General features: G+C 41.0%; 1 protein-coding gene across 10 annotated transcripts in view; it reads right to left on the bottom strand.

Moving 5' to 3' along the window:
- Positions 1 to 929: 929 nt before the first annotated feature.
- Positions 930 to 26,416, bottom strand: part of cep170aa (centrosomal protein 170Aa) — a 53,631-nt gene continuing 28,144 nt past the window's right edge. For 3 of the 10 annotated variants that reach the window (XM_047351435.1, XM_047351434.1, XM_047351433.1), the window contains exons 9-23: positions 21,789 to 21,968; positions 21,184 to 21,474; positions 15,649 to 16,005; positions 14,332 to 14,621; positions 12,340 to 12,426; positions 10,108 to 10,225; positions 8,452 to 10,011; positions 6,970 to 7,020; positions 5,562 to 5,838; positions 5,192 to 5,423; positions 4,683 to 4,850; positions 4,513 to 4,601; positions 3,894 to 3,987; positions 3,747 to 3,798; positions 930 to 3,600 (exon numbers count right to left, since the gene is read on the bottom strand). In XM_047351435.1, coding sequence (XP_047207391.1) covers positions 3,284 to 3,600; positions 3,747 to 3,798; positions 3,894 to 3,987; positions 4,513 to 4,601; positions 4,683 to 4,850; positions 5,192 to 5,423; positions 5,562 to 5,838; positions 6,970 to 7,020; positions 8,452 to 10,011; positions 10,108 to 10,225; positions 12,340 to 12,426; positions 14,332 to 14,621; positions 15,649 to 16,005; positions 21,184 to 21,474; positions 21,789 to 21,968 — 4,163 coding nt within the window. In that variant the 3' untranslated portion in view covers positions 930 to 3,283. The remainder of the gene's footprint in view (positions 3,601 to 3,746; positions 3,799 to 3,893; positions 3,988 to 4,512; positions 4,602 to 4,682; positions 4,851 to 5,191; positions 5,424 to 5,561; positions 5,839 to 6,969; positions 7,021 to 8,451; positions 10,012 to 10,107; positions 10,226 to 12,339; positions 12,427 to 14,331; positions 14,622 to 15,648; positions 16,006 to 21,183; positions 21,475 to 21,788; positions 21,969 to 26,416) is intronic. The other 7 variants (XM_047351437.1, XM_047351439.1, XM_047351436.1 and 4 more) reach the window with 7 other exon arrangements.

The raw sequence follows: 26,416 nt of genomic DNA on the forward strand, positions 1-26,416 counted from the left end.
ACCATGGTAGCACTGTGCTCAATTGGCCTGCCAACTCTCCTGACCTGAACCCCATAGAGAATCTGTGGGATATTGTGAAGAGAACGTTGAGAGACTCAAGAACCAACACTCTGGATGAGCTAAAGACCGCTATCGAAGCATCCTGGGCCTCCATAAGACCTCAGCAGTGCCACAGGCTGATTGCCTCCATGCCACGCCACATTGAAGCAGTCATTTCTGTAAAAGGATTCCCGACCAAGTATTGAGTGCATAACTGTACATGATTATTTGATGGTTGACGTTTTTTGTATTAAAAACACTTTTCTTTTATTGGTCGGATGAAATATGCTAATTTTGTGAGATAGGAATTTTGGGTTTTCATGAGCTGTATGCCACAATCATCCGTATTAAGACAATAAAAGACCTGAAATATTTCAGTTAGTGTGCAATGACTCTAAAATATATTAATGTTAAATTTTCATCATGACATTATGGAAAATAATGAACCATATCACAATATGCTAATATTTTGAGAAGGACCTGTACACCAAAAGACTTAAAGGAGCTTCTACAAAGTGCTGACTCAAGGAGCTTGCAAAGCGTTCATATTGAAATCACATTAATTGAGCGGAGCAGGGAGAACACTTCCTGTTAGTCCGCTTTTGCGATCGTTCCTTGTGAAAAAATTAAAAGTCGGGTGTGCAAATGTATGAGAACCCAGGCCACACAAAGGATTTACACTCATTTGCATTTTGAGTTGACACATGATTAATTGCCTCAAGCCTAGAACAGCGTTCAGTCATTTTTCTACCGTTTCCTCCATAGTGGGTCGCGGGGAGCAGAGCCCGCGACCCCGCATGGTACTGAACTATGAAACCAAAATAGTTAAATTCAGTTTAGACTGGAGCAAGATCTCTTCGTAGCCAATAAGACGCCAGCAGAGGGACAAGTGAATATCTCTTTTTTATTAACAGTAAGAATGCAGATAGTTGAACAAATATAAAATGCTTAAAACATACACATAATATAAAAACAAAATAAATAAAATGATTTTCTTTACAAAATAAGAAAAAAAAAATTACAAAGAACACTGATCCAATGACATGAGTAGCATTTACAAAATATATCTAAATGTACCTAGCATTCACAGCCCCTAGGGTTTTTATTTTCTGAACATTAGGAGGGGAGAAAAGGGCAACGAAATAGGTTCAGACAAGCTTGGCAGTCACTTCTGATATCAGGTAGACCGATATCCTTAGTTTGATACAATCTGTCACTTTGTTGATGTGATGTGCACAAAAAAATCATTTTTTAGACAACTGCACCTTTTTTTTTTATTAATCAATGCCCTTCTATCATTTAAAATGGGCACCTTGAGGCATTTGAAATCAGTGTACAGTACAATATAGAAGGAGTGAAACAAACATGTATTCTAGTACCTAAAATCACTTGTTAGAGGTTTCTAAGTACTAATACACTGCTTTAAATTTTAACCTAGTCTACACACAGACTATAAGCTGAAGAGAGGTTCAGAAAAATGTTAAGTAAAGTTCTGCAAAGTATCTCCAAAAGCAGCCAAGTTGTTGAGAAACATCTTCAACTGTCTGAAACAGCTAATTTCTGTTTTTAATAAACAACTAAAAGGCCTTTTTGTGATTATGTGTTATTTCCATGGCACCTTATTAAAAACTAATCCCGTCAGCTTTTTCCCATGAAGATAATGTTTGTACTAGAGAGGCAAAGAAAATTATTATCTAATTGTAACAAAATTTAACATGGGTATCTAAATATATATTTTCTTGAAGCACCGGCTCAATAAAGTAGAAGTCCAGCCACATGTGACAGGACAAAGTAGAAGACAGCCAAATGGAAGAAAATTAGACCCTTGTTAAATCTGCTGCACATTCCACGTCTATTGAGTAAAAAGCTTTAAAATAAATTCACCTTCTACTGCAGGAGCATAACCTCACATAGACCATATTTTTCTGCAATGAAATGATGGACCCAAAGATTTTAATAAGACAAACATGCCACATCCTGTTTTAATTCCCGGTTCTACGATGAGTTACAGATCCTTTTACTACAATTATATAATTATATAATTATTGTGACCCACGGGATGTGGCAACAGGGTCTTGTACCAATGTTTCATAGGAATTGCCGCTCATTCTAGCACTGGTGATTTAGCAAAAAAACTATTATTCAACATTTTTCTTTTGCTTTTCAAATAAAAGGTTAGATTTTTAAAAGATTTTCAGGGTTAATTTATGCTACTGCAATCAAAGATTCATGAATTTTAAGGCTCTTACTTGGCCGCCTCTTTACGTGGCGACTGATACATGTGGAGGAGTCTGTAGGTAAGGACACAGAAACATATAAATTGCAAAAAAAAACAAAAACATTGAGATGAACTGTAATGTTTACCTTCCCAGAAAAGATTGGTTTGAAAATGGCCACATCAATAAAGAGGTAAAAACTTTGGTGAGTACTGAACCAAGCTGATACTTATGGATAAAACCATCTTGTAGTTGTTTCTTTTCATCGCTACTGTCGACACAAACTGTTTCCAGCTACTGGGACAGAAAAAGGGAGGGAAGGAGAGAAACAGGAGATAAGTGAATTCAGACGAGTCAAACCACGACGAGTTGATGGGTGGTTTGAACTTTTTATATGAATAAAATTCTGCCTGATTTCAGACATAATCTCAGTACTTCTAGTACTTCTAGGTTTAAACCATCTGAAGGTGGTTTCTCGTAACTGAGCTGGAATATTCTCTGCAGTCACCAGTGTACCTAAAACATGTTAAAGTCTTATTTTACAGTCCAGTTTGCATTGAATGAACTCATAAAAATGTGCTGGATAGTATTTGGGGGGAAAAGGTTTGATGCTGCTACAGGGGAGGTGTTTTAAGGCATGTCCTTAGAGTAGGAAGGGTCCAGACACATGAAGAAGGCAAGAGGAGTGAAGGAGGCTGTACACTCACAGAAATCTGTCCACTGGTAGCCTGCAGTCCACAAGGATGTCATGTAGGTTACTGGGAGCAAGCAGCTGGTGGCTGAGATGTTGTTATCAGGCTACCTGAATCATTCGTGGGTCAGGTTCTGCTTGAGGGTATAAACTTGATGAATCAGTCAGGAGGTGTAGAGAATCTCTCTTCATTTCTAACCAGGATTTATTTTGCTTATTGATATTATAGCCAGTAAAATGGTCACTGTTGGGTAAAAAGAAGACTGTACATCAGCCAGCCACCTACGCACTAATCAATGCTCATCTTTATTCAGTTCTAATCAGGGAATCCTCCTGTTCATTTCTGTGCAATGGCCTCTTCTCCACTCGGCCGCCTGCGACTGAAGGGCAGCCCTCCAACGCCTGTCAGACCCAAACCCACGATGCTTTCTCTTGTACTGCCCTCTGTGCTGGTGGTGGAGGACTGAACCCTGGTGGAGGCTGCTGGACCTCCAGGCCCAGGAAGGATTTCGGGCAGCAACTCTTTGGCTGGGCTGGTAGCGGAGGGAGACGTTGATTTGGCGGTTTGGGGCTTGGTCGGGGTGGTGGGGCTGCTCAGGCCGAGGCTGGTCAAGGCATCCAAAGTCCCATCTGGGTCTACCATCACGTTAATCACTGAGGCAAAGACAGAGAGACAATGAACATAAGAAACACTTTGTGGAAAAGCTAATGTCTGTGTTCTACTTATGATTTAACCTTTTTAAATGTTGTAATTTTTAGGAAAATAAGGTTTTTATTCAGCATCATCTGTTCTGTGTTACCTTGAAGCTGTTTCTCAACTCTCTTTAGTTCAAGCAAAATCGAAGAGATTTCCTAAAAACAGAAGATGACGACAAACTTTTAACTTCCATTTATATTCGACCCATGTTCTTCTTAAATATTACTGTTGAGATTACAGTTTTCTGTACCTTGTTGGAGGTTTTAAGAAGTGGAACGTCACTCTCTGACTTCAGTTTACTCTCAATTTCATCCCAGTTTCTGTCCTTGTCTTTGAACAAGATCCTGGGAGGAAAAAAGAAAACACAGAACCACACATTTGTATTTACAGTGAATCTTTCTCAACACAGAGCAACCAGATGGCATTATATTATCGCTGCAGTTATACTGATATTAGAATACACAAAGAACTCTGTTTATTAATTATGTCACTTCTAAATGCAATAGTTCACCCTGGATTTTGTTTAGGGATATCAGAGCGAAAGGGACTAAATACAAACATATGCCAAACTTTTCTATACCATGTAACATTTTGCCTTTCGCTTCACAAATGGTAAATGGACTGAACTTATATAGCACCTTTCCAGTCAAACAGACCGCTCAAAGCGCTTCACACTAGAGACACATTCACCCAATCGCACTCACTAACGCTCACACATTCATACACCGATACGCAGATCGGTAGGCTCGCTATTTTGAGTGGATCTGTTGAATGAAAGCTAAATAAAATACAATACATTTTGTGGAAATATAGAAACGTTTAAAGAACATCACAACATTTGCAAGGAACTGTACATAAAAAATAAATACCTGATCTTTCCTGCTGTTCTGTCAACAGAGTGTCTGATCTTGGTTGACAGCTGAGAGACTGAATGAAGGAGCAGGCTGTCCAACACCGCCTAACAAAACCCATAACGTAACAATTAAAGCATGCCATCCTGTCTATTTGGTGTCAGGTTTGTTGTTTGTCTGCTCCTCACCTCCTCTCGGTTCCAGGTGCGCCTCCTCAAGGCCCGTGGCTCCCGGCTGTCAGGAGCTCGGGGTTGGTGCTCCACAGGCTTTCCGTTGATCTCTGGCGGCTTGTTGGATTGGATAACTGGAGGGATCTTTCTGAATTTGAGGCTTTCATCAAACACTCGATCCACCAGCTGGGCAAGAGCAGAGAGAGACATAGAGGAGAGAAAGGAGGGGAATATACATAAAACGTTTTGCTCAGGTTTTTCTCTAGTTATATTTGAATGAGTTGCATAAAGATGTTACAATGTGTGAAACATGGGCTTTCAAATTTGTCAAAAAAAGGCTAAAAATTAGGAGAAACAAATGAACAAATGAAAGTGAGGCAGATAGAAGCGCATTAAGACCTCTCCTGGGAAGTTAAAGTTATGAAGCATAGAGGCAGTCATTTTTCCCCCAGAAAAACATGGGAAGAAATGGGAAAGTTGCAATGGAACCACAAGCAGTAAAGCAATAGAAGAAGAAAACTATGCACCTTTTTCATGCTCTCCTGTATGTCCGGCTGCATGGGACGTGCAGGGCCTACCTCTTCCCGGGTGTCGATGGCCGAGCCTGGGGTGGTGGCAGCTGTGCTGACGGTGGTACTCGGTGCGGTGCCGGTGGAGCTGACTGAATCTATCTCACCCGCCACGTCATGGATCTCACGAGCCAAGATGGCCAAGTCCTTAGCCAGGTCCTGGCTGATCCTGCGCACACAGGGGAATAACCTGTTAATCAGACAGGGTTCTTTAGGAATCAGGATGGATCTACATCAAAACATGCATTAAAGTTTAAAACCTGCAAATAAACCAATTTGAAGTATCAACTAGTGGATCAGTCTTGCTGAGATCAGTGATGATCAGTACCTGGCTATTTCTTCGCTGTGAGCTGTCCAGTCCCTGATGTACTCCTCTTGCTCTTTCATGCGGTGTTTGATGCCCACTCCGCCGGGACTCGGCACCACACCTGGTGCGCCTGAGCTGGTGGTGGAGCTGAGTCTTGAGCCACGGTGTTGGACAAGATGATGAGGCCGGACGTGGGAGCGAACTCCGTGCTTTGCAGTGTTCCGGCTGGAGCCGAACTCTTCCTCAGAGGTGGAGCCGTACTCCGGCGGCAGACGCCTCCACCTGCTGCTGCTGGACACTGGAACGGTAAGGCAAAGGCAGCCTCTAGTCAACTCTGCTTGGATCTGACAAATTCACAATGGTTTTGCTTTGTTTGTAAGCAAGTTCAGTGGAAACAAATTTAAGATTCGAATAATGTTCAGAAGTTTACGAAAGACTCCTCATATTAATACAACAAATAGGTTCAATGTATTTTAAAAACAAGAATTTGGTGCACGTTAGATTCATTATAGATTTAGTCCACTACAAACTGTGGATGTTTAGTTGCTATTTAAACTCCATACTTTATGCAGACACCAACAAGCTTCAGTCATAATTCTGCCAAGATATTTGAGCAGAAACATGTATAATACTGAGCCTGTATATATCGTTTTCCCCATCTGTGTATTACAATAAAATTAAACATGCACCCAGTTCTTGCTTCTAAACATCAGTGAAAATGTTAGCGTAATCCTTCCACCATTAAAAGCTCAAAATGAACATGACACTCAGCCCTATGATGAGTGTATGTAAACCTCTGACCTCCACTGCATGGTACATGCTTGAACTCCAGTTTACCTTGGTTTGTGAAGTGTTTTTGGGGTTGGACAGCATATGTAGCGATGGTAAAAATCACAAAACAAAGCTGCAAAAGATATTTTAAAGGTCTATAAGGCATTCAACAAAATGTAAAAGAAGCTGCATGTTAAGTTGCTTTCAAATGTTCAGACAGCAGCTCTGTTAGTCCAGCTCCAACACAACGAGATGATACCTTGCTCAGTCCATCTCTTCAGTGCAACGTGGGACAAAGTGTTACAGTGTGAGCAAAGCGTTTGGCTTATCAACACAGCATTAACAGGTTTAAGGGTGGGGACACAAAGATAACCATCAAAAGCTTGGTAGAGTTGGGTCATCATAGAGATTTTTGACAGGTACTGAGGCGATGCACTAACAGTAAAAACTGTTCTTTAAATCATATTTTATTTCAAACATATTCATTTTATAACAACGAATATAAATGTATAAACTTCCACTAAAAATGTTTTATGTTTTTGAAGAATTTTTCACAACTCTGATGAGAATTGTTTTGACCCAGGTCTGAGATGTTAAAAATACACACATGCACTGCACACGAGCAGTCCAATTAGACTTCCTGGTTCTGGTACCGTACCCATAAGCTCTTCCTCTGCGTCACCATCTGCAGGTTCCAGCTGGGAACATTCTGAACGATTGAAACCAATGCACAAGGATATGACAAGACAGTCCAAGTGTTTACTGAGAAATGTTTACATTAGAAATGCACAAAGAAATGGGCTGAACAGTGATTGGCTGGTCTGAAACTCAAATATGTGGCTTGTAAAATAAATAAAATCATTTTATTGTGAAATGACGTGTTTTCCCAATCAGTGAACAAACTACAATTAGAGCCAACAGGACACACTCTTTATTGCCGACACAGTAACTGAGTGAACAAGACTGTTAGCTATTTTCAGTATCAGTGAAGTGCTGAAAATAAAGTGTAATGGAAATTCTTTTATTAAGTGCTCCAAAGTGTGTGACCTTTGGGTTACCTCACTCCTGTGAACATCTGTGTTAGAGGAGGAAGCTGTAAAAGTCATTATCAGAAGTTTAATGGTTAAGGGCATTTGTTACGGTGATGCCTCGGGGAGAGTAGATGGTTGTTCCAAGGTGACCTTGTCACCTATGAACCCGAGAAGGGTCTGGGGTCATAAAACACAGACTCTTTGAAGTTGAGATAACACAGTCATGTTCTGGTATAAATACTGTGTGTAAATGTTGATCGGGGCTCTGTTTCACTGACTAACCTCAGTGACAGGGTCTTCAAACGCTGAATGCCTTTGAATAAAACTTATAAAGACAAAGTCCGGATTTTCTCTTGTTATGAGTCAACCTCTACCCACTTTGATAAGAAAATTCCACAACAAAAGTCAATGGAAGCATAGAGCTAGAAAGAGCTTTTTAAAAGGAATCTATTTGTAACGACATTTGGAGATGCATCTGGGGTTTATTCAGGCTGCGAGCGAGAGCAAGACTTTCAACAGAAAACAGGAAGGAAAAATGTTAAAGTAAAGTAGCTCTGTTTATCCTTTTGGAGCTTTCGATCTCTGAATATTATGAAATATGCTGGATTCGAAAATGTTAGCGGCCTTCTTAATGTTTCAGAGCTAATCTGAACATTCTCTAGTGAATACACAAAGAGATGGCTGATTTGCTACGATAGCCATGCTAACCACAAATAAGATACTAAAGACAGTTTAAAACGTCAACTCTGCAACCATTTTGATTTTGTTTCACGACAGCTTTATTATACACACCATGTGAGGTTCCCTCTGCTCAATATAGAAATAATAACCACTCACAGGAGGCAGAGTAGAAAATATATTTCCAATACTTACTGTATAATACTTAAAGAGAAATCGGAATCGGCTTCAATGAATATCTGCCAATCAAAACTTTATATAAACCAGAGATCGGAAATCAGACACAACGGTGTTGATTGGTGCAACTCTAGTTTTCTCACTGACTGAAAATCAACTATGGAACAATGTCATTTCTGGCAATAGACTGATTCAGTTTTTCTCTTTTTTTACTGAAAAGCCTCAGAGTTCAGACACTGAGTTTCTTTGCTCACCTGTGGGAGAACAGTATCCAGATGTAGTGGTTTTGGCTTTGGGCTCGTTGAGTTTTGACACACTGTTGGCTCTCATCCTTGACGTCAGTCGATTCTCTGTGGGTGTTGAAGAGCGCAAGCCGAGACGAAGAGCAGTCTCCGCGGACAGTCGGGTTGAAGAAGTGGAGGACCGGCTTACTGTGCACTCCGAGTCGCTGCGTGCCGAGATGGAGCCCAGACGGGTCCTCCGTGGCTGAGCCAGCATGTCCAGCCGTGACATCCCCTTCCGACCGGTTGGTGGCTTAGAGGTGGAGCTTGTCGTGGACACCTCGGAGGCTACAGAAACCCGGTCTGCATCAGCCAGATCTGTGTCAGATGTATCCCCCAGTCGGGCGCGGCGGAGAAGCGAGGCTCTGGTGGGCCGTGGTTGAGGAAGAGAGGTCTGCTTACTGAGTGAGGAGGCTGTTGCTGCCTGCAGATTTCGGCTGGTTTTGGAGGCACCACTCGTGGGCGTTTTGGAAGATCTGCTATCAAGTTTGGAATGGAGAATATCTTCTGAGCCTTGTCTATGTGCTGAGTTCCCCAAAGGCCCAGAATAGGTCTCCTGGTCTGAAGAAAGAATGTCAGAGATGGGAAAGGAAGAGGTCTGGTCATCGTCGGTGAGATCCAGAGAAGGCTGGCGCACTTTGGAGGAGGCTGAGGAGGGCTGAGTGGAGCGACGTGCATCAGTCCGGGTCGTTGCTTCAGCCGTTCTACCTTTAGCCTTCCTCTCCAAGCGTTCACGAGCACTGGCGTTTCCGGAGGTTGTCTTAGAAGCTGTGCTCATATTGCTCTTTTCTCGGTGCATGCTGCTAAGAGACCTTCGCTTTTGTATGCTGCCAGCTGCAGTCTTTCCCCCTGCTTCTGCAGCAGCATGACTAGCTGTGCTGGCTGTGTCCACATCTGATTCGGGAGATATAGACTCAGTCCGGACTGGGGGGCAAGGGCCCGTACCTAGAGGAGTTTTAGCACTTTTCTGGTCTAGTTTGTTCTCATCTCGGAGCTTAGCCTCTAGAAATGCCATGACAGCCTCCGTGTCCTTAAGCAGAGTAGCTGTATCCATACTACCCACTGAGTCGCTGCGCTCACGCCCATTATTGCCTCTGTCGATACGAGGGATGAGCTCTGTAGGGACACTTGAACTGGGCTTCTCGATGGTAAAGCTACCCTGACGGACAAGAGGCTTCCCAGATTTCTCTCCATCAGCTTCTCCTCCATTCCTCTCTTCTGACCTCTTCCTCCTTTCAGTGGTCCGGACAGGAGCCTTAGACGGAGAGGAGGTGGTTGAGCTTTGTTTCCGTTTGTTGGGCATTTCGCCGCCCTCCATGGGAGGTGGGGACTCCCCGTCTCCCTTGTTCTCTTTTTCCTGGGGCTCGGTGTCCTGTTTCTCCCCTATCTCGGACCTCAGAGCTTTGGGACTAGACTTAGCCCGGGGGTCATCCACTGGGAGCTGGGGGAGGGTCCTGCGTTTACGGTCAGTCAGACTGGAAGTGGATTCACCTTTGCCCAGGGGAGGAGCAGCAGACTCAAAGGCATCAGATCCTAAACAAAAAGAAGATTCAAAACTGGTTGACAAATTTTAAACCTTTTCAAAACTCTGATCCACGCAGTTTTGTTATCGGGTTTGGGTGAATATACCTCTTTCTTTGTGCAGGAATGTCACTGCTTCTGCTCCAGAACCTTCTGGGTCGGTCCTTGCTTGATTAGAAGCTAAACTGGCCCACTGAGAGACCCAGCTAGAGTCGCCAAAAACAGCCTGAGGCAACACAGAGAATAAGGATAAACAAAAAGCGTCCTTCATTCGGACCAAGGAGGTTTCATTCAAGCAATGTATTTTTTAGTTTACTGTAAAAACTACAGTTGTAAATAATTTTGGGTGTTTGCTTTTCCCTCCTACAGTGCTGGGTCAAAGGTTACATACTCTCATCATGGACATGGATAAAATAATAATTGTGGGCTTTGACGCATTACATGAGCTAATTACACAGTTGTTTTTCCAGGGTGGAATAATGATAAATATACAACTTTAATACATTTTCAAAACAAGAATTCAGTGCAGAAGTTGAATTTTTTTTTTTTGGGGGGACTTTCACTTATCTACCCAGGTTGAAAATTATCTATGCACCCTCACCTATTTTTGGATAAATATCACTTGAAAAGCTGCAGGCCCTATCCCACCACTGGTGTTGACAGTTGGTACAGTAGTTTTGAAAGCACAACTTGACTTGTTCCTGTCACCGTGGCCAGATAGATCCATCTTTCTCCAATCTGACCAGACAAATCTTCCTACAGGAGGCCTTTGGTGTGTCCATGTGGTCAATGGCAAATTTAAATTTAGAGCATCCTTAGCACTCAGTTCATGTTGATATTAAACTCAATTTCCTGTGAGCAGAAACACTGGAGTTGCAGCTGTTTCCAGCTCGTGGTCGACTTCAGCCTTGGTGCTTCCTGAACATTATAACATACTTTCTTTTATCTTAGATTAACAGTTTAGGTCAGATGGCTGAAATATGGACACAGTTAACAGGACAATGATCCCAAACACATATCAAAAATGGTTTTAGACGGTTTACATTAAGTAATTTCTTAATTATAATGAGGGCTCTGCCAATTCTGACCAGAAGATCCAACCAGAATTGCGTGAGAAGGTTGTTCATGCTACAAATAAGTGTGTTATTTCTGCAACTGTCTAACCATATATTAGTCAGGACTGTGTGTATATTTGAGCTTGTATTTAGGGGCCTGTGTGGATAAGAGAGAATTGCACATAAAAACAGAAAACATTTGTAATTCATTCAAACTTGTGAAAAACTCACTGATTTTACATGTTTTACAATTATTCCATCCTTGAATATGAACCTATAACTGGCACTATATTAATATACTGTAAATAATTCATCCAAATTAAAATCTCAAATCAAGTTTCCAGTAAAGCTAATTAAGACTTTGTGTATCACCTGGAAAGAAAGGAACCCAGATGCCATAAAAGACCAACTCAACAGACATTTAGGATGTCAGTGCAGATAGACACGGTCCCCTCCCTCTTATGAAACTGCCGGGAGGGTTGAATGTCTTTCCTCATCCCAGTGTGATCTAGGTCACTTACTGAGGATGAACCCTCCTCCCATCTGAGACTCCAGTGGAGTAAAGTCGTTGAGTCACAGGAGTAACGGACTTGCGTTATAAAAACTCCACCATTACACTTTGTCTGCTTCAACTGCAACAAACCTACTAACCCTGAGAAATACCAAAACTCATTTCTTTTAGGTGGATTTGTGTCATGATTCCAGCCCTTCAGCTCCACCTTGACTGTGCTGATTACTCATTGCCTTCACCTGCACTGGGCTGCTCCTATTTAAACAGCTGCTCGTCACCAGCTCAGTGCGAGATCGTCTGTTGCCTCTGTCACAGCTTTCAAGCCTTGATTCATGGTTCAAGAGAGTTTTTTCTGGTTATCTGATACTGCCTGTTTTTTGACCACAGATTTCTGCCAAGTCCTTCTGCTGTTTGGAAAAGTCCTGACCTCACGTTGCTGAAACCTGCCTGTCTCTGACTCTGTCTCTGGATTACTGGACTACCCCTGCCTGAAACCCTCCAGTGCTTTACCTTGGATTGTCTCCCGCTTCTGCATCTGGTTGGTGGAAATATTCTCTGTCCACTGTTTGTTCCTGGAACCCCCAAGACCTCCTGTTGTCCACTTCCCCTTCCTCCCCGGCTGGATTTCAGTTCCCTGATAAGCCTCCATTCCTGTCCTTCCTGTCTGACTGCTTCAGTGGAAGCTCTTCTACACAATTATTATTTTTTTATATTAAAACTTTCTGGCTACGTTTTGGGTTCTGGTTGAGTTGCTTCATCGTTACAGATTTGTACCTCTTTCCCAGTCTCTCCAGAGTCCTTTCCTTTTCCTTTTAGGTCAGACAAAACCAAGGTGCTTGTATTCTCCTGCACCCCGAACACCTACAAATATAAAAACCCTCTATGAATCAAGAAAAATTGGCAGAATATCATTGAATAATTCAAGCAAACCTTGCATTATGTATGACCTATGTGGAATGTAAAGGAAATACAGCAATTTAAAGAAACTTAATACTTTCATTATATTCCCTTTTTGATAAAGTGAACACAAAAAACAACATAAGTTGACATTTTTAAGCTCTCATCCCCGGTTCACTGATTATGTAAATGAAACAAACAGAAACAACACGAGCAGCTTATAAATGAGAGAGGGAGAGTGGGCAGCTGTGAGCGGTGTGCCAATTAGTGTGTCAGCTAATTACAGGAATTAGCGTAACAACACTTCCAGTTTAGAATCTAATGCATGCAGGCTCACACTGACTCAAAATATAGTGCAGTAATTATATGACGGCTTGTCCGAAGATAACACCTGCATTAAAAGCTTGAAAGGAATTGTGATATTATTTACTTTATTCATTCCGAGTGTATTTCTTTGGGTTTAATGGTCCAGAAAATGAATGGTTCAGTGAATGCATCATAACTAAGTGCTACCATGTTGGGGTAAAAACAAAACTCTTTGCTATAGATGCTTTTATCGATGAAAGAAGACTCCAATGTACAGTAGCTATTGTTAGAGAGGTGTTTTAAAATGAACAAAGGATGTCAGGAGATACAAGATGCTTTTTAAAAGGAAATTTCATTTTCGACAATATTTCTAGAGCTGTCTGTGGTTCTTTCAGACTGAGAGCGAGTGAGAGAGCAAGATAATCAGCACATAACAGGAAGGCAGAAAGGAGCAAAGCAAAGTTGCTGTGTTTTTTTATCTTTATAAACTGTCTTCCATGGAACATGCAATATTTCAAAATGTTTCCAGTCTTTTGGAAATCTCAAAGCAAGGCTACTGCTGAGTAATGCTAACTATGCTAATCATTGCTTAGGACACCTTCAAATGTCAGTGGCATAATCATTTTGTCTAGAGTTATTACTACAGATACGTCATCTTTGTTCCTAGTACAAATAAATGAACGCTTACGACAAGGCTGGAAAAACATATTTTGAGTGCTTTTCCTATTTTTACTTGTGTTGGAATTGAAATAGCATAAAATCTCAAATTTGCAGTGTTACAAAAACTACAGATCAGATTCTGTTCATGTGCTGCTTTGTCTCTTTTAGTTATGTTTTCTGTTAAGGGCATTGCTTTTTAAGAAAGGGGCAGCAGTAGGAAACAGATGGTTTTCATCCACCCCGCAGCTTTGCTTAATAAACGGGATGGTGCTCGATGGAGCAAGTCACTGCTGCTGATTACAGAAACATTAGCTGAGCCGATGGGACAGAAAGGAAGAGCGGTGGCCAAGCAAGGCCACAGAGAGATGACGGTGCAGTTTCAGTGGCAACACTAGTTTGTCTCAAGGTACTCACTAAACACAAGAGTGCAAACGAAGCAAGTAAAAGTGACTATTAACTCTGCTGTAGCCTGTTTGCATTTGCTTTAATTTTGCTTTTATAGCTACTGCAGAGTAACTTTAAATTGTGCACTTTTCATTTTACTAGCATACTTACCTTTATTGTCACAGTTTGGCAAAGACCCCTAACTAACCCCTCTAAACAAAAAGTAATTTAGAAGTGGAAAAACAAAACAATCAGAAGGATATAAACTGCGAGTATGTAGGACAGTTTAGCAACATCAGCAAACTGATCTTAAACAAATTATGATGTTATTGTTATCTTTAAAGCACAAAATAAAAAGTGAGATTTGTATCTGTTCCTGGTAAATGTAATTCACGTTATATTCACATCATAAAGCCACTGATGAAGAACATATTTTAATTGGATTCCTAAAACATCACATATAAACATAACTAATACAGGTGATATTTACAAGTACTGTGAAAAGTAAATTGTTCCTACCTTGTCTATCATGCGCCTGGCCTCCTCTTCTTCTGGGTTTTTGTTCTCCAGCTCGATAGTATAGGTCCCCTTATCGCTGTGGTCGTCGTCCGCCTCCCCCCCAGCAGCTCCTGGTCCTCTGCCGAGAACTGATGTGTCCTCGCTGGGAGTGGTGGGGCTGCCCGTCGCCAACCCAGTGCTAGCTGAGCTCCGACCAATACTCTGGTCCTCTGACCTCTGCTTGAGGAGCACGCGGGCAGCAGTTGGAGCGCCCACAGTAATTGTAGCTGGTATTGGAGCTGGAGCTTTACCTAAGGACAGAAAAGGAGGAATTGGCTAAACTCAACTATCTACACGGTGTACTAACTTTTTTTGTTCTTTAGTGTGAATTGAGACTTGCAAAAGTATTCAAAATCCATTAACATTTTTTTTTCCGAGTTACAACCACAAACTTCAGTTTATTTTATTTGGTTTTTATGATACAGACCAACACTAAGTAATGTAAACTGTGAAAATGAGGAAACTAATACATTGTTTTCAACATTTTTACAAATAAATATCTAAAAGTGTGGCATGCATTTGTACAAAATCTGGCCTTTGTGGAGGAGTAGCAGGAGGGAAGCCATTGTTGAAAGACGGCCATAATAAGCCCCATTTGAAGTTTGCCACAAGCCATGAAAGGGACAGAAAAATATATTCTGCTCAGATGAGACCAAAACTGAACTGTTTGGTCTGAATGAAAAATAATAAAACTTTGGTAGTGGAAAGATCATGCTGTTGTTCAACAGGGACAGAGAAGCTGGTCAGAGTTGATAGGAAGATAGATGGAGCTACGAACAGGACAATCCTGAAAGAAAGGCTGTTCAAGGCTTTAAAAGATTTGAGACTGGAAGAGAGGCTCACCTTCCAAAAAGTCCAGGCCTAAATCTAATTAAGAATCTGTAGCAAGACTTGAAACTGAATTGATGTTCAAAGATACTTTCTATCCTGTCAAGCTGGGTTTGAGCTATTTTGTCAAGAAGGGTGGGCTCTAGATTAGCGGGCAGAGACATACCTCCAAAGTCTTTTAGCTGTAATTGCAGCAAAATGCTTGTCAAAAACAGTACTGACTCGGGGGGGATGAATACAAATCCAAGCCCACTATTTATATTTTTCTTTCCACTTCAAGTTGACATTTATGCACTATTTATGTCTTGGTGTCTAACATGAAATCCCATCAAATACATCAGAGTTTGATGTTTTAACATCATAAAATGTGAAAAAGTTCAACGGGTACAAAAACTTTAGCAAGGCACTTTAAGAGGATTTGATTGTATCTGTACACCAGCTTACAATTACCTGAATCTGCAGCTGAGGCGGCAGAAGTTGAAATACTAAACACCTTAGGGTGAGAGGGAGGCTGAGGACACAGTCCTTCTCCACCTACTCCACCCCCCAGTAGGGGAGCAGTTTGGGAAAATGAGTAAGACCGGCGCTTGCGAGGGTTTTCCTCGTCGTAGAACTCGATCATGAAGGCCGTTCGGCTGCCAGTTGTTCTGGTCCCACTGACGGTTGTAGTCGTCCCTGCTGCTCCTCCGCCCAAGTGGTTGTGTGCTGTTTTCAGGCGTTCCTCGAGGGCGTGTCTATGGTTGGCGAAACGCAGACCCAGTCCGTTCTCAGAGTCACTTTGGGTGCCATCTTCATGTTTGCTCCCTACTGAGACACAAAAGAGACCAGATGGTTAATTCCATGTTTGCTTTTGAATAATAACAAATATCTGATTTAAAAAGTATACTTTCACATCGTCTCCCCGGCATTAAAAACACAGGAGGCAATTTTCAAATCTAAATAATGACAATATGAACAACACAAATTGTGTAGACTGGTGCCTGCTTGGATGACTATTTCTTACACGTATCATAAAAAAGAAAACAAAGGCTCCACCTGAGCAACAAGAAACACATGTTTGAAAACCTTCACAGCCAAAGTCAACACTAAACTCTCTCTGTGTCCTGAGGCCAATCACTCAGCCATCATGACAGATCCAAACAGCACAACATCTGGTTTACCTACCACATTACTGCAGCCTCACATGATGATGTGTCCGTGTTGATTCAGCTAGTCCTATCTGTGCTGTGCGGTTACAGCCAGTGTGCCACACTAACCCAGACATGCCACCCACACAACTACTGGCCCTGTCTAATCAGTGGCAGTCCGTGTAAAGAGGGGGAGGGGAGCAGGGAGATATGGAGGAGTCTGGGTGGAGGGTTAGGGATGAAGGAGGATGGGAGGTGAAAGGGGAAAAGGGAGGGTAGAGGAGGAGCTGTGCAGTTGGGGGATGTGTTAAAAGGGACAAGAGTGGATGGGAAAAAGCGCCTGGATTAAGTGAGAAAAAATACAACAAACAGACCCTGAAGGAGGCCCAGAGTTGAACATATTGCTACTTAGGTTTACAGATAACCAGTGCTGCCAACTAAATATTCGACATTCAGTGTATTCAGGGTATTGGAGAAGTACAGGGGTAAAACAAACATCAACTCTTCAAATAGCAAATAATCTATACATTGTTCTACATAACTAAGAATTACTGCTCTCTGTCACAAAATAACAAAAATCCAGTGTGACCATTGATTCAATCTTACAATGAACCTACTCCATCATGTGGAGTTTATTTCTGAAAGTTTTCAGTTATCCTAGAAAAATGGTTGAGTTATTACAAAATGTTACATCCAATCTAACAATAATCTTGATGAACCAGTCTTGTTTTACTGTGATTGGAGCTGGGTTGGAAAGTTTTCCACACACAGCCTTCAAACCTGTTGATCCGTCAAACTTTTATAATTCTGTGGCAGAGCTACACAGTAGATCAAAATGCAATTGTCATCGCAATATCAGTGTGGGCAATATCGCAAATGCAAAAGGCTGCTTGGATGAAATATCAGCTTAGATTTTTAAGCGTCCTGCATTCATGCTCTAAAAGTTGTTTCAATAAAACATATCTTATGTTTTATTCTATCTATATTACAAAAAGTAGATGGTAGCCGACGAGGCGTTGACCCCTGTGAGGTTTTCTCAGCAAGATAAGCTTGAGTAAAGAAACCATGGTCTCACTGTATTGCTTTGTTGACACAAACATTTGAAACCGAAATGTGTAACATGATCTATTTTGCTTTAAAACAAAAATATTTTTATCCATTATTATATCGCAGCCGCCTAACTGATGTTGATTATTACAGATATCAAAATGTTGTGCAGCCAAAGGTATGTAGAAACATCCGGAATGAAACGCTACTTCAGTCACAAGCAGACAATAACATTTAAGCCAGTACCTGCTAAAAACAGCAGGTCATTTGAAAAGATTTCTTTAAGCAGATGTACACAGAGATGGAATAAGCCAATACATAAACCGTGGCAAAAAGCATCTTATTTATTGCAGTAAGGTCAAAAACAACCAACTAGAGCTTTACAGCATACTAAAAGTGTCATTGCAGTATCAATATGTGCAAAATGAAAGAGTGCAATAATTGATAGGAAAGCATGGCACTTTGATAGAGCAATCAGAAGTTTCCCTAATATCATGCAGCTCTGCTTGTTATTTCTACTTATAAAATACGATTAGATTTTTTTGCACAAAATGCATGTAACAGAGAAAAATAACGGTTTTGTGAAATATAAGTCTGTGTAATAAACCTGATGCTACATCATGTGAAAGATATTTGTCTTTCACCTGCCCAATCCTGAACGGAGTTACAGTAATTCCTGTAAGGTTTGTCACCTCTGCAGCTCATTTCTCAAAATTTTACTCTTCCAATTTTATTTTATTTAATCCCTGTTCATGATGCAATAAAGGCTAAATCATCAAAACCATGAAAGCACAGGTGAAAAAACGAGCAAAGAAAACCACACAGAGAGTGTTACAGTAGGTTGAGCAGATCAGCGGACACAGACAGGAGAGGCAGGTCTTTCATTCAGTGTGCTGTGGACAAAGAAGCCCTTTGCAGGGCCAGAGGAGAACAGAGGTGTCTGTGAGAGTCCAGTGTATCGTCCCGGCCGCCCCACCATGAGTCACTCCATACACACACATACTCTGGACATGCAAAACAATGATGCACTTTCTTTACAAGCACAAACAAATGAGCAAGCATGCAACGCCAAACATACAATGTATTGTAGTGGGTCCAAGAATATAATTTAAACCAGGCTTTTACTAGGAAGGAAAATTATATTTTTTTCCTAAAGCGCTCACAGAACCAAACCATAAAAATACTTTGCTAATTAGAGACCACACATTTAACCTGGTGATCATAACAACCTATATATTGTAAGACAAAGGACCTCAAATTATTTAAATATGCTACACTAATGACCACAGCAGCTGATACATCATAGGAAAAACCAAGACAAGATCTTTTTGACAGAGATTAGAAAATAACTTACTTTGAAGGTAAGAAATTTAAAGCTTTGGCTCAGATGCCTGCTCTCTGCTCCCTTGGTGAAACTCTGCCTCTCGTTCTGCCAGGCACCACTAAGACACACCCTAAGCACATCTTACATGCCTGCACTCACACATGCTGCACTGCTTCTCTGCAAATAAGTGCTGAGCATGTCTCAAACATGCTCAAAGAGCAGACACGAAAGCAGAATATTTCAACACATAATTTACACACCTTTGGCAGACGGTAAAAAGCGTTCCTCACACAAGCTACTGCAGCCGCTGCACACCCAGACAGATGCTCACAGCTAGGATCTGCTCTTCCTTGCCATCATTCGCATCACTGTTACTATAACAACTTTCAACCGAAGGCATCTCTCTCTCCCTTTCCTACCTCATCGCCTCCTTTTCTGCGTATACTGCAGCCCAGGCACCAACCATCTCTAGCTCTCTCCTATTTTCTCCCCTCTGATCACTCACCTGTGCTGATATTGCAGCTAATACTGTCATTGCTTTTTTCAGCATAACACACCCCCAGCAAACAGCAAGAAGCACTTTCACTGTCAATTTACACTTTATCAGTCTCTCTCTGTTGTCTCCTTCATCTCTTCATTGCTTCAGTCTTTCTTTTCAACCCCTTATATGCCCCACTTCCATCATATTCTCCGCTTCCTTCAACTCGTCCATGTCTTGAAGTGAAAAAGGGAGTTAATCAGTTAAAAACATCACCACCATCCATCAAGTGAGCCAATCTGTCAGCCAACTGACACACCCGTTAGGTCCTAACTCCATCTAATAAATTAGCTTCCCTGTTGTTTCCTACCACCTCACAAATGTCTATGTTCTTCAGCTCAAATAGACCCCACCCACCCCTAATCTGCTAGGCTAAAAAGAGGCCAGAGACAACCCAATCTTCAATAATACTTGTTGGGTTTAAAAAGGGCTTGAACTAGGCCTCCGCTGTATGAGAGAATAGTGGTTCTGATTTGTATGACTCTTAGGCTAGAAGGGTCTACTAATTATTAGTTGGTGTAACACTAAAATCCAGGGTTCAAATGCTGCGTTCGAGTTGTCTTAGAAAGCACTGCATGGAGCTGGGAATAAAGACGGCGCTTGTAAACTTTGACTTTCCCAGTTGAAATTTTGACTTTAGGGTTGTTCTTGTTTTTCTGACGGAGAACTCAGAAAATCTGACTCCTGAGCACAAAGAGAAAGCAACATAAGTATTAGTAATTACGTATCTGCATGGCCCCAGCCAGAAAAACGTTATCATTAAGCAGTATTCTATAAAATAAACAAACTTGTACAGTAGTGGGAACCACAGTGGAAGAAAAAGCAAAGCTGGATACTATGAAGATTCTGTGAATCATGGAGATGAAGGAAATAAAGCACACACCCTGCACTATAAGCAAACCTTCTGATCGGACCTTCAGCTGGAAAGTTTCCAGTCTGTTGTGTCCTCTACTCAGACCTGGTAAACTTCAAAAACTGGCAGGCTAAATTCTAACTAAAACAACCTTAAGGGATGACATGTTGATTCTGTAACTGAACTGTAATGTTAGAGGTTTTTCTTTGAGCTTAATGGTATTTAAAAGTGGAGGTTTGACACGAGTTTGCTTAAAATCTGGGAAGAAGATGATGCACAAAGAGAGTCTTAGTCTTAATAAAGTGATAATAAAACAAATACTTGCCAAACAGAGCAAATAGCAAAACCAGCAAACTGGCATTAACATTGTGGGACCAGTACAAAGTTTTCCTATTGGTGTTAAAGGGAGTTCAGTCTGAACGTCCACAAAAAACTTGGTCCAATCAAATCAGTATAATGTGGACTGTTCTAGGACAGCAGCAGCACCAACACGGATTTTGACTCAAACATGCTCTCGGTCAAACTAAGTCCCAGGTTGCACTAATCCAAATAGTGGCTACTGAAAAAAGACATGCACACAGTTTACAAAGCTGTCGCACACCGTTTGGAGTTCTTCCACAAAAACCAGCAGAGAGAAACGACTCAGGAAACAAGTGTTGGCAGGTAAAAGCATCAAAAACACACACATGAAAAACAAAATGACAAAACTTGTTCATCTTGCATCAAATATAAATAGCAATGATGCCTTAAACATCACTGACTATTTACCCATGATGGAACAAAAAAAACCCCGAAGACACTTTAAAAGATCTTAAAATGAGGCCTTAGAAGCATTGAAAGAACACAAGTGTGTGCTCAACTTTGGATACAGAGGTCAAATATTGAGGCAAGGCTGTTTCTTACTGAATTGCAGAGACAAATAGAAACAATTCACCAGCTTAAAGTAAATATATATTTTATGATATGACGACTATTCTGGTAAATCAATTATAAAAACTTGATAGATCACAAAGCGGCAATATTGGAGAGAATAAACAAGAACATATTCTTAGTGCAAACAGAATGCAGAGGCCTGTAAAAAGAGAAGGACCTTTACCTTTGAGCCGTTTTAGGTGGACCGGGATGTCGCTCTTGATGGTCTTGCTGTCATCCTCTGTTGACTCGCTGCGCACCAAAGTGGGGTCATTATGAGCCAGCCAATCAGCTACCTTGCTCTCGGATGCCATCATGGCGGCCTGCAGCGTGGTGAGGTCCTTGCTTCCCGCTGTGCCCTTTTTGGTGCGGGATCTGTGGTGGTCCGGTGTGTACTTTGACACATGGTCTTTAATGGTAACCTTCCCTGGAGAGGTGTTGTCAAACTCTATGGTGAAGGAGGCGTGCCCTTGAGCTGCGGAGCAGACAGTGCACTTTTAGTGTCGTGTCCTGTCAACAGTAAAGCAAGGCTGCTAACTTCAGCACTTTTCGAACGTCGATGTGCAGAATAGTTGTTTGTTTTGTCACATAAAGAAGTTTTCTTTAAAGCCATCTTGGTTACAGTAAAATATTGCATGAAAATAAAATCTAATTACTGGTAATGTCACAAAATATTCTTCATTATTATTGCAAGGTTTATAGTAACACTCTCTATTAAGCAAATAGATATAGGACCGTTAAATTAAATATGAAGAAATGTGAATAAACTAAATCTAGATCTTATTTCACCTGCAGCGGTGTGGTTTTGAGTGGGCGAATCCTCGGTGTCCTTGGTGGGAATTTCATGAATGCCATTACTGGCCATGTGACCTTCCTTTGTGGGAATCTCAAAGTAACTGGAATCGAGAGCAGGGGATGCATGAAGGCTCTCCTCTTTAGCTTTCTCTCCTCGGCGGGCCTCTTTACTCTCTGAGTTTAGAAAATAAATAAATGTTTACTTATGACTGTCTTGTATTTGATTAATAATCTACAAAAACTGCAGCTTAAAAATCACTGCAAGGAAATACTACAGAAATGTCTATAAAACTAAGGTAAAAATAGGGGAAGGTCAAGTCAGACTTTGGACTAATTAAATCCAGTCTCATGTCTGGATGGAAAAGAAGGACCGACGGAGCAGGATTCACATCTGTCTCATTTTCACTCACTGTCACTCAAAGCATAAAGTGATGGTGAGGCTCTTTGAAACCTGCTTTGACTCTTGACAATGCAGAGCATTTATTTTCTCTTTTGTTCTCAGCAACAAACAGAACCTCTGATGGGTCTGATTATGATTAACGATACTTTCAGGAATTAAAGGAGCCATCTGCTTCATCTTTAGAAGAAAACACAGGAGCATGTGGCCACTGACAAATAGAGACAAGACACAGAGACTTTATGAAAAATGTAATCATTTGTAAATGTTTGTCTGTGTAATTCATTGTGAATTATACATGCTTATATTAAATTATGACTGGGCTTCTTGAGGACCTTTGAGACAAAACAGGATCCTTTAAAAAAAATGTGTCGTCTGCATGGCCAAGTTCAGATCAGCTTAGCTGAAAAAGAAAGAAAAGCTTTCTGACAAGGTTAGTGGTAGTCAGCATGAACTATTGAGCAATATTAGAAAGATCCAGAACATGGTTGAAACTGAAAGATGGGGGACTCTAATGAAAACAATACAGGAGAAAATATGGACCTTTTTATGACTGCTTTTGGTTACTTCTTGTTCCAAGTATTATAGAAACAAGATATTCATAATAATGCTTGTGGTGCTTTTTGTTTTATGAAGCTGAAAACAAGTTACAAAAATTATATGTAGACAATTAGGATTAAAGACGCAGTGACCAGAATCAGACCAATACTGCTTAAGCGGCCCCGACCAGGGATCAGCAGGTCTGAAACACAGTTTTAACCTTTCAAAACTGTTTGTGGGGTTTGCTGTGTTGTTTTCACTTTTTCTTACAGTGTGTGCTGCAAACATCAGCAAAGAAGCTAAGAGTGGTGGAGACCAGCTCTCTTCCATAGCCTTCATGTTTGTGCAATGCTCCTCTCTGAAGCGCAGGCAGAAGGAAGTGTCTATGGCCCGATTTATTTTTAATGCAAGCAGAGGCAGTGACGTAAGTGCTGTCAGAGCTCCCTGGGCATTTTGTTAGGTGATGGGCCATGGTGGAGAACACCCCATGATATCTTCACTTAAATCACAATGGACTCTTCTTATGCCCCCACCTCTCCATCATATTAAATAAGTACGTGTCCTAAAGAAACTGTCTTCAAAATGTTTTGTTTCTTAACGATTAATACGCTGAAAGTTGGGTGTGGTTGGTTGGAGGTGTGGCTGGAAGTTGGGACCATCATTTTAATGTCCTTTATTAAAAACTTGATTCTACATACAAATATTCAAGTTACCAATTGCCTGTTCAAATAAATTGAATCTGCACTCAAAGGTTACTCTGTATTTTGAATCCTGTTAAAGTATTGCTCTCAAAGAGCAATTTGAATAAACAAAAATTGGTATGGACAGAACAAAGGAAATAGGCTACATTTCTCTGATCGGTGCATCACCAATAGTCTTAATTAGGATTTTAAAACACATTCAAGCAGATTTAGTAGTGTTAAAACAGCACTGACGTTTCTATTTACTCTCTCTGCTTGGAGCATCAGGAATCCAATTAAAATCCTTTACAGGGGCTACATTCTAACACCATTCACCTTGTTCTATGAAATGACAATATCTTAACAAGGATTGCTCTTCATGACATTTGTATGAAGTGTTTCTATGTATGAGGGCCTCCATGAACCTCAAAGCTTATCAGGGAATCACCTCCAGTAGTGGATTTAAGAAGTAGATAAAGTTGAAAACGTTACACAGACCATTCGGGTAGAATTCAAGTTGGATATCTGAAAGAAAAACCATTTTATCTTGTATATAAATTAATTTTACACTGTTCCAGTGTTATCTTCAGCTACATACCAGACGACCAATATAAAATATGTTAAATAACTTCCAACAATAAATTAACCAACAGTGACAACTTCTCTCTTTTTCTAAAATACTTCCTGTTTAAGCAAGTTAAATCTGCTAATAGTTGTCACAGCAGTAACAAGCAGAAAGGCTGTTACAAAGTAAAAAGGGTGTCAGACTCACACTGGAGGAGGATTTTACAAACAAAAGGCATTTGAGCAACTATATGGACTTGAGAGCAATGCTTACCGGAGGATTGACCAATAATTTCCGCAGGGAGGAGAGCAGTCTGTTTAGAAGGGGTCTGTGTGTTTTAGGAGAAAAAATAGAGCCGGTGCTACGTTGTAACCTAATCAGGTTTAGTGACAATACATGGGCGGGTGGGGTGGGGGGAGTTAGGGAGTGGTGACAACAGCCTGCTTTACTCAGAGAGAGAAAAACACACAGTAAACCTAACTGGCGCACACATACTACAAACAAAACACACACTGAAACTGAGTTGTTTCCTGTCCTAAACCTCTCTCACTTCCCCTTCACTCCTAGCTCTGATATGAACTGATGAAAGTCCGGGTTATTTTTGAGACATGCATCATCGGATAAGATCACTTTTTAAAGTTGAGGTTCAAGCCGAATGCACAAATACACCGCCACTCTCCGGACAAATGCTGCTTTCCAGAACCAATCCAACATTTCATCATAAACACAACTGGGATTCTTTAGTGCTGCTAGAAGGCTAAAGAATTTCCACTCACCCGTTTTCAACACTGAAGTAGACAGCCCCATAACACTGAATGTTTGGAAACTTTCAGGGTTTCAAATCCTTCTCGTGTCCGAACATAAATTAACCTTCAATCTGACAGACAAAACTTTACAAAAATAAACAAATAGGACTCTAAAGAGCTAGATAACAAAGTCTTGCTTTTCAGGGCGGCCAAGATGATGCCCGGCTACCCCTGCAGATGTGCAGAGATTTGAGGACGCTTCGGTCTGCTGTCGTGTTTGTGCTATGATTTACCCCCACATTCCATCTCACCACACTGGTCCCCTAACCCAGCCTGGCACAGACTGATTTTGCCCCACCGAGCTGGTGTAGCCTCTAATCCTGATAAGAGGACCCCCCGACACTCTTCCTTCAGTGCTTGGGTCACTTCACACACTCATACGGGCTCTGAAAGAGGCATTGTATTCAGTTGGTTGTAAATGGTTATAAATGCAAGCAAAGCCTTGCTGCCCGTTGCTGCCTGGACACAGTGAAAGCAAAACTCACTGACATGGCAATGGTGAAGCAATCGTTTTACAACCAAAGAAAAACTATGGTACTTTGTAGTTCATGTATCTAATACTGATGAAATACCATCTGGATGGTTCAAAGTAAAATCTGCCAACACAGTGACTCATCTGGCCAAACAGCTGTCAGATTTTATTATTTTCAAATAATCTGACAACAAAAACAGTGCCGAAAAATCTTCACCCAATGATAAGCATGCAATAACATCACAGTGATCAGCTACAGTGCTGTCTAAGTAATCAGACTATAGACTGAATCCTACTAAAAGTAGACATTAAAAACAGTAACACTTTTCTTTGCTTGAACTCAAAAGCTTTGACAGAGCACATATTTGTCACTTTGTAGCTTGATTCTTTGCCATTCAATAAACTGTTCAAATCTGCAGTCTAACTCTCAGAGGTAAAACTCAAGAGTGAAATCATCCAACCCAAACATCTCGATCTCCATCAGCCTTTTGGCATCATGCTGCATTTGTAGCACTTCAGTCATGAAAATAGTGAAATGATTTGATTTGTTGCTTCTTTATAAGCAAATTCTGTTCACCAGTTCTGGTCATCCTAAAAAAGCAGGAACCAATTATACTCTATGAAAGCTTAAGATTCGGACCTACAAATGAAAGATTTTAAGTTGTATTAGAAAATTGCTTCAGAATAGCTACAGCTAGCACTCACATTTTCCATTAGCATGTTTCAAGGTGTATTTTAAAACATATTTTCACACTTGGTTGGTTACAAAAGATGAAAAATTCAGCTTTGTTAAATAGTGACATATTTTATCATGGGACAGAAGGACCATTTTACTATTTACTAATCATAAACCAGCCTGAAGGCTGAAAAACAAAAAGGACACATCAGCTTTCTGAATTACACGCAGGCGGAGCGCTGTATTTAATAAAATCCTAAACCAAGTCATCACACAAAATAAAATCAGCTGTTCAGATGCACAAACATTTCCCTCAAAACACACAAAACAATACCACCATAACCATGAAACAGCGTGTTTGGTTCTCACATTTATTGATGGTCCTGCAGGAGGAGGGAGCAGCTGCCCGTAATCAGACTGTCTGCCTTGGATCAAACGTGAGGAAGTCCCGCTGTATCCGCGGAGCACAAATATCCAATCTAAAAC

The sequence above is a fragment of the Girardinichthys multiradiatus genome, chromosome 22 (assembly GCF_021462225.1).
Source record: "Girardinichthys multiradiatus isolate DD_20200921_A chromosome 22, DD_fGirMul_XY1, whole genome shotgun sequence".
In the NCBI taxonomy this organism is placed as follows: Eukaryota; Metazoa; Chordata; class Actinopteri; order Cyprinodontiformes; family Goodeidae; genus Girardinichthys; species Girardinichthys multiradiatus.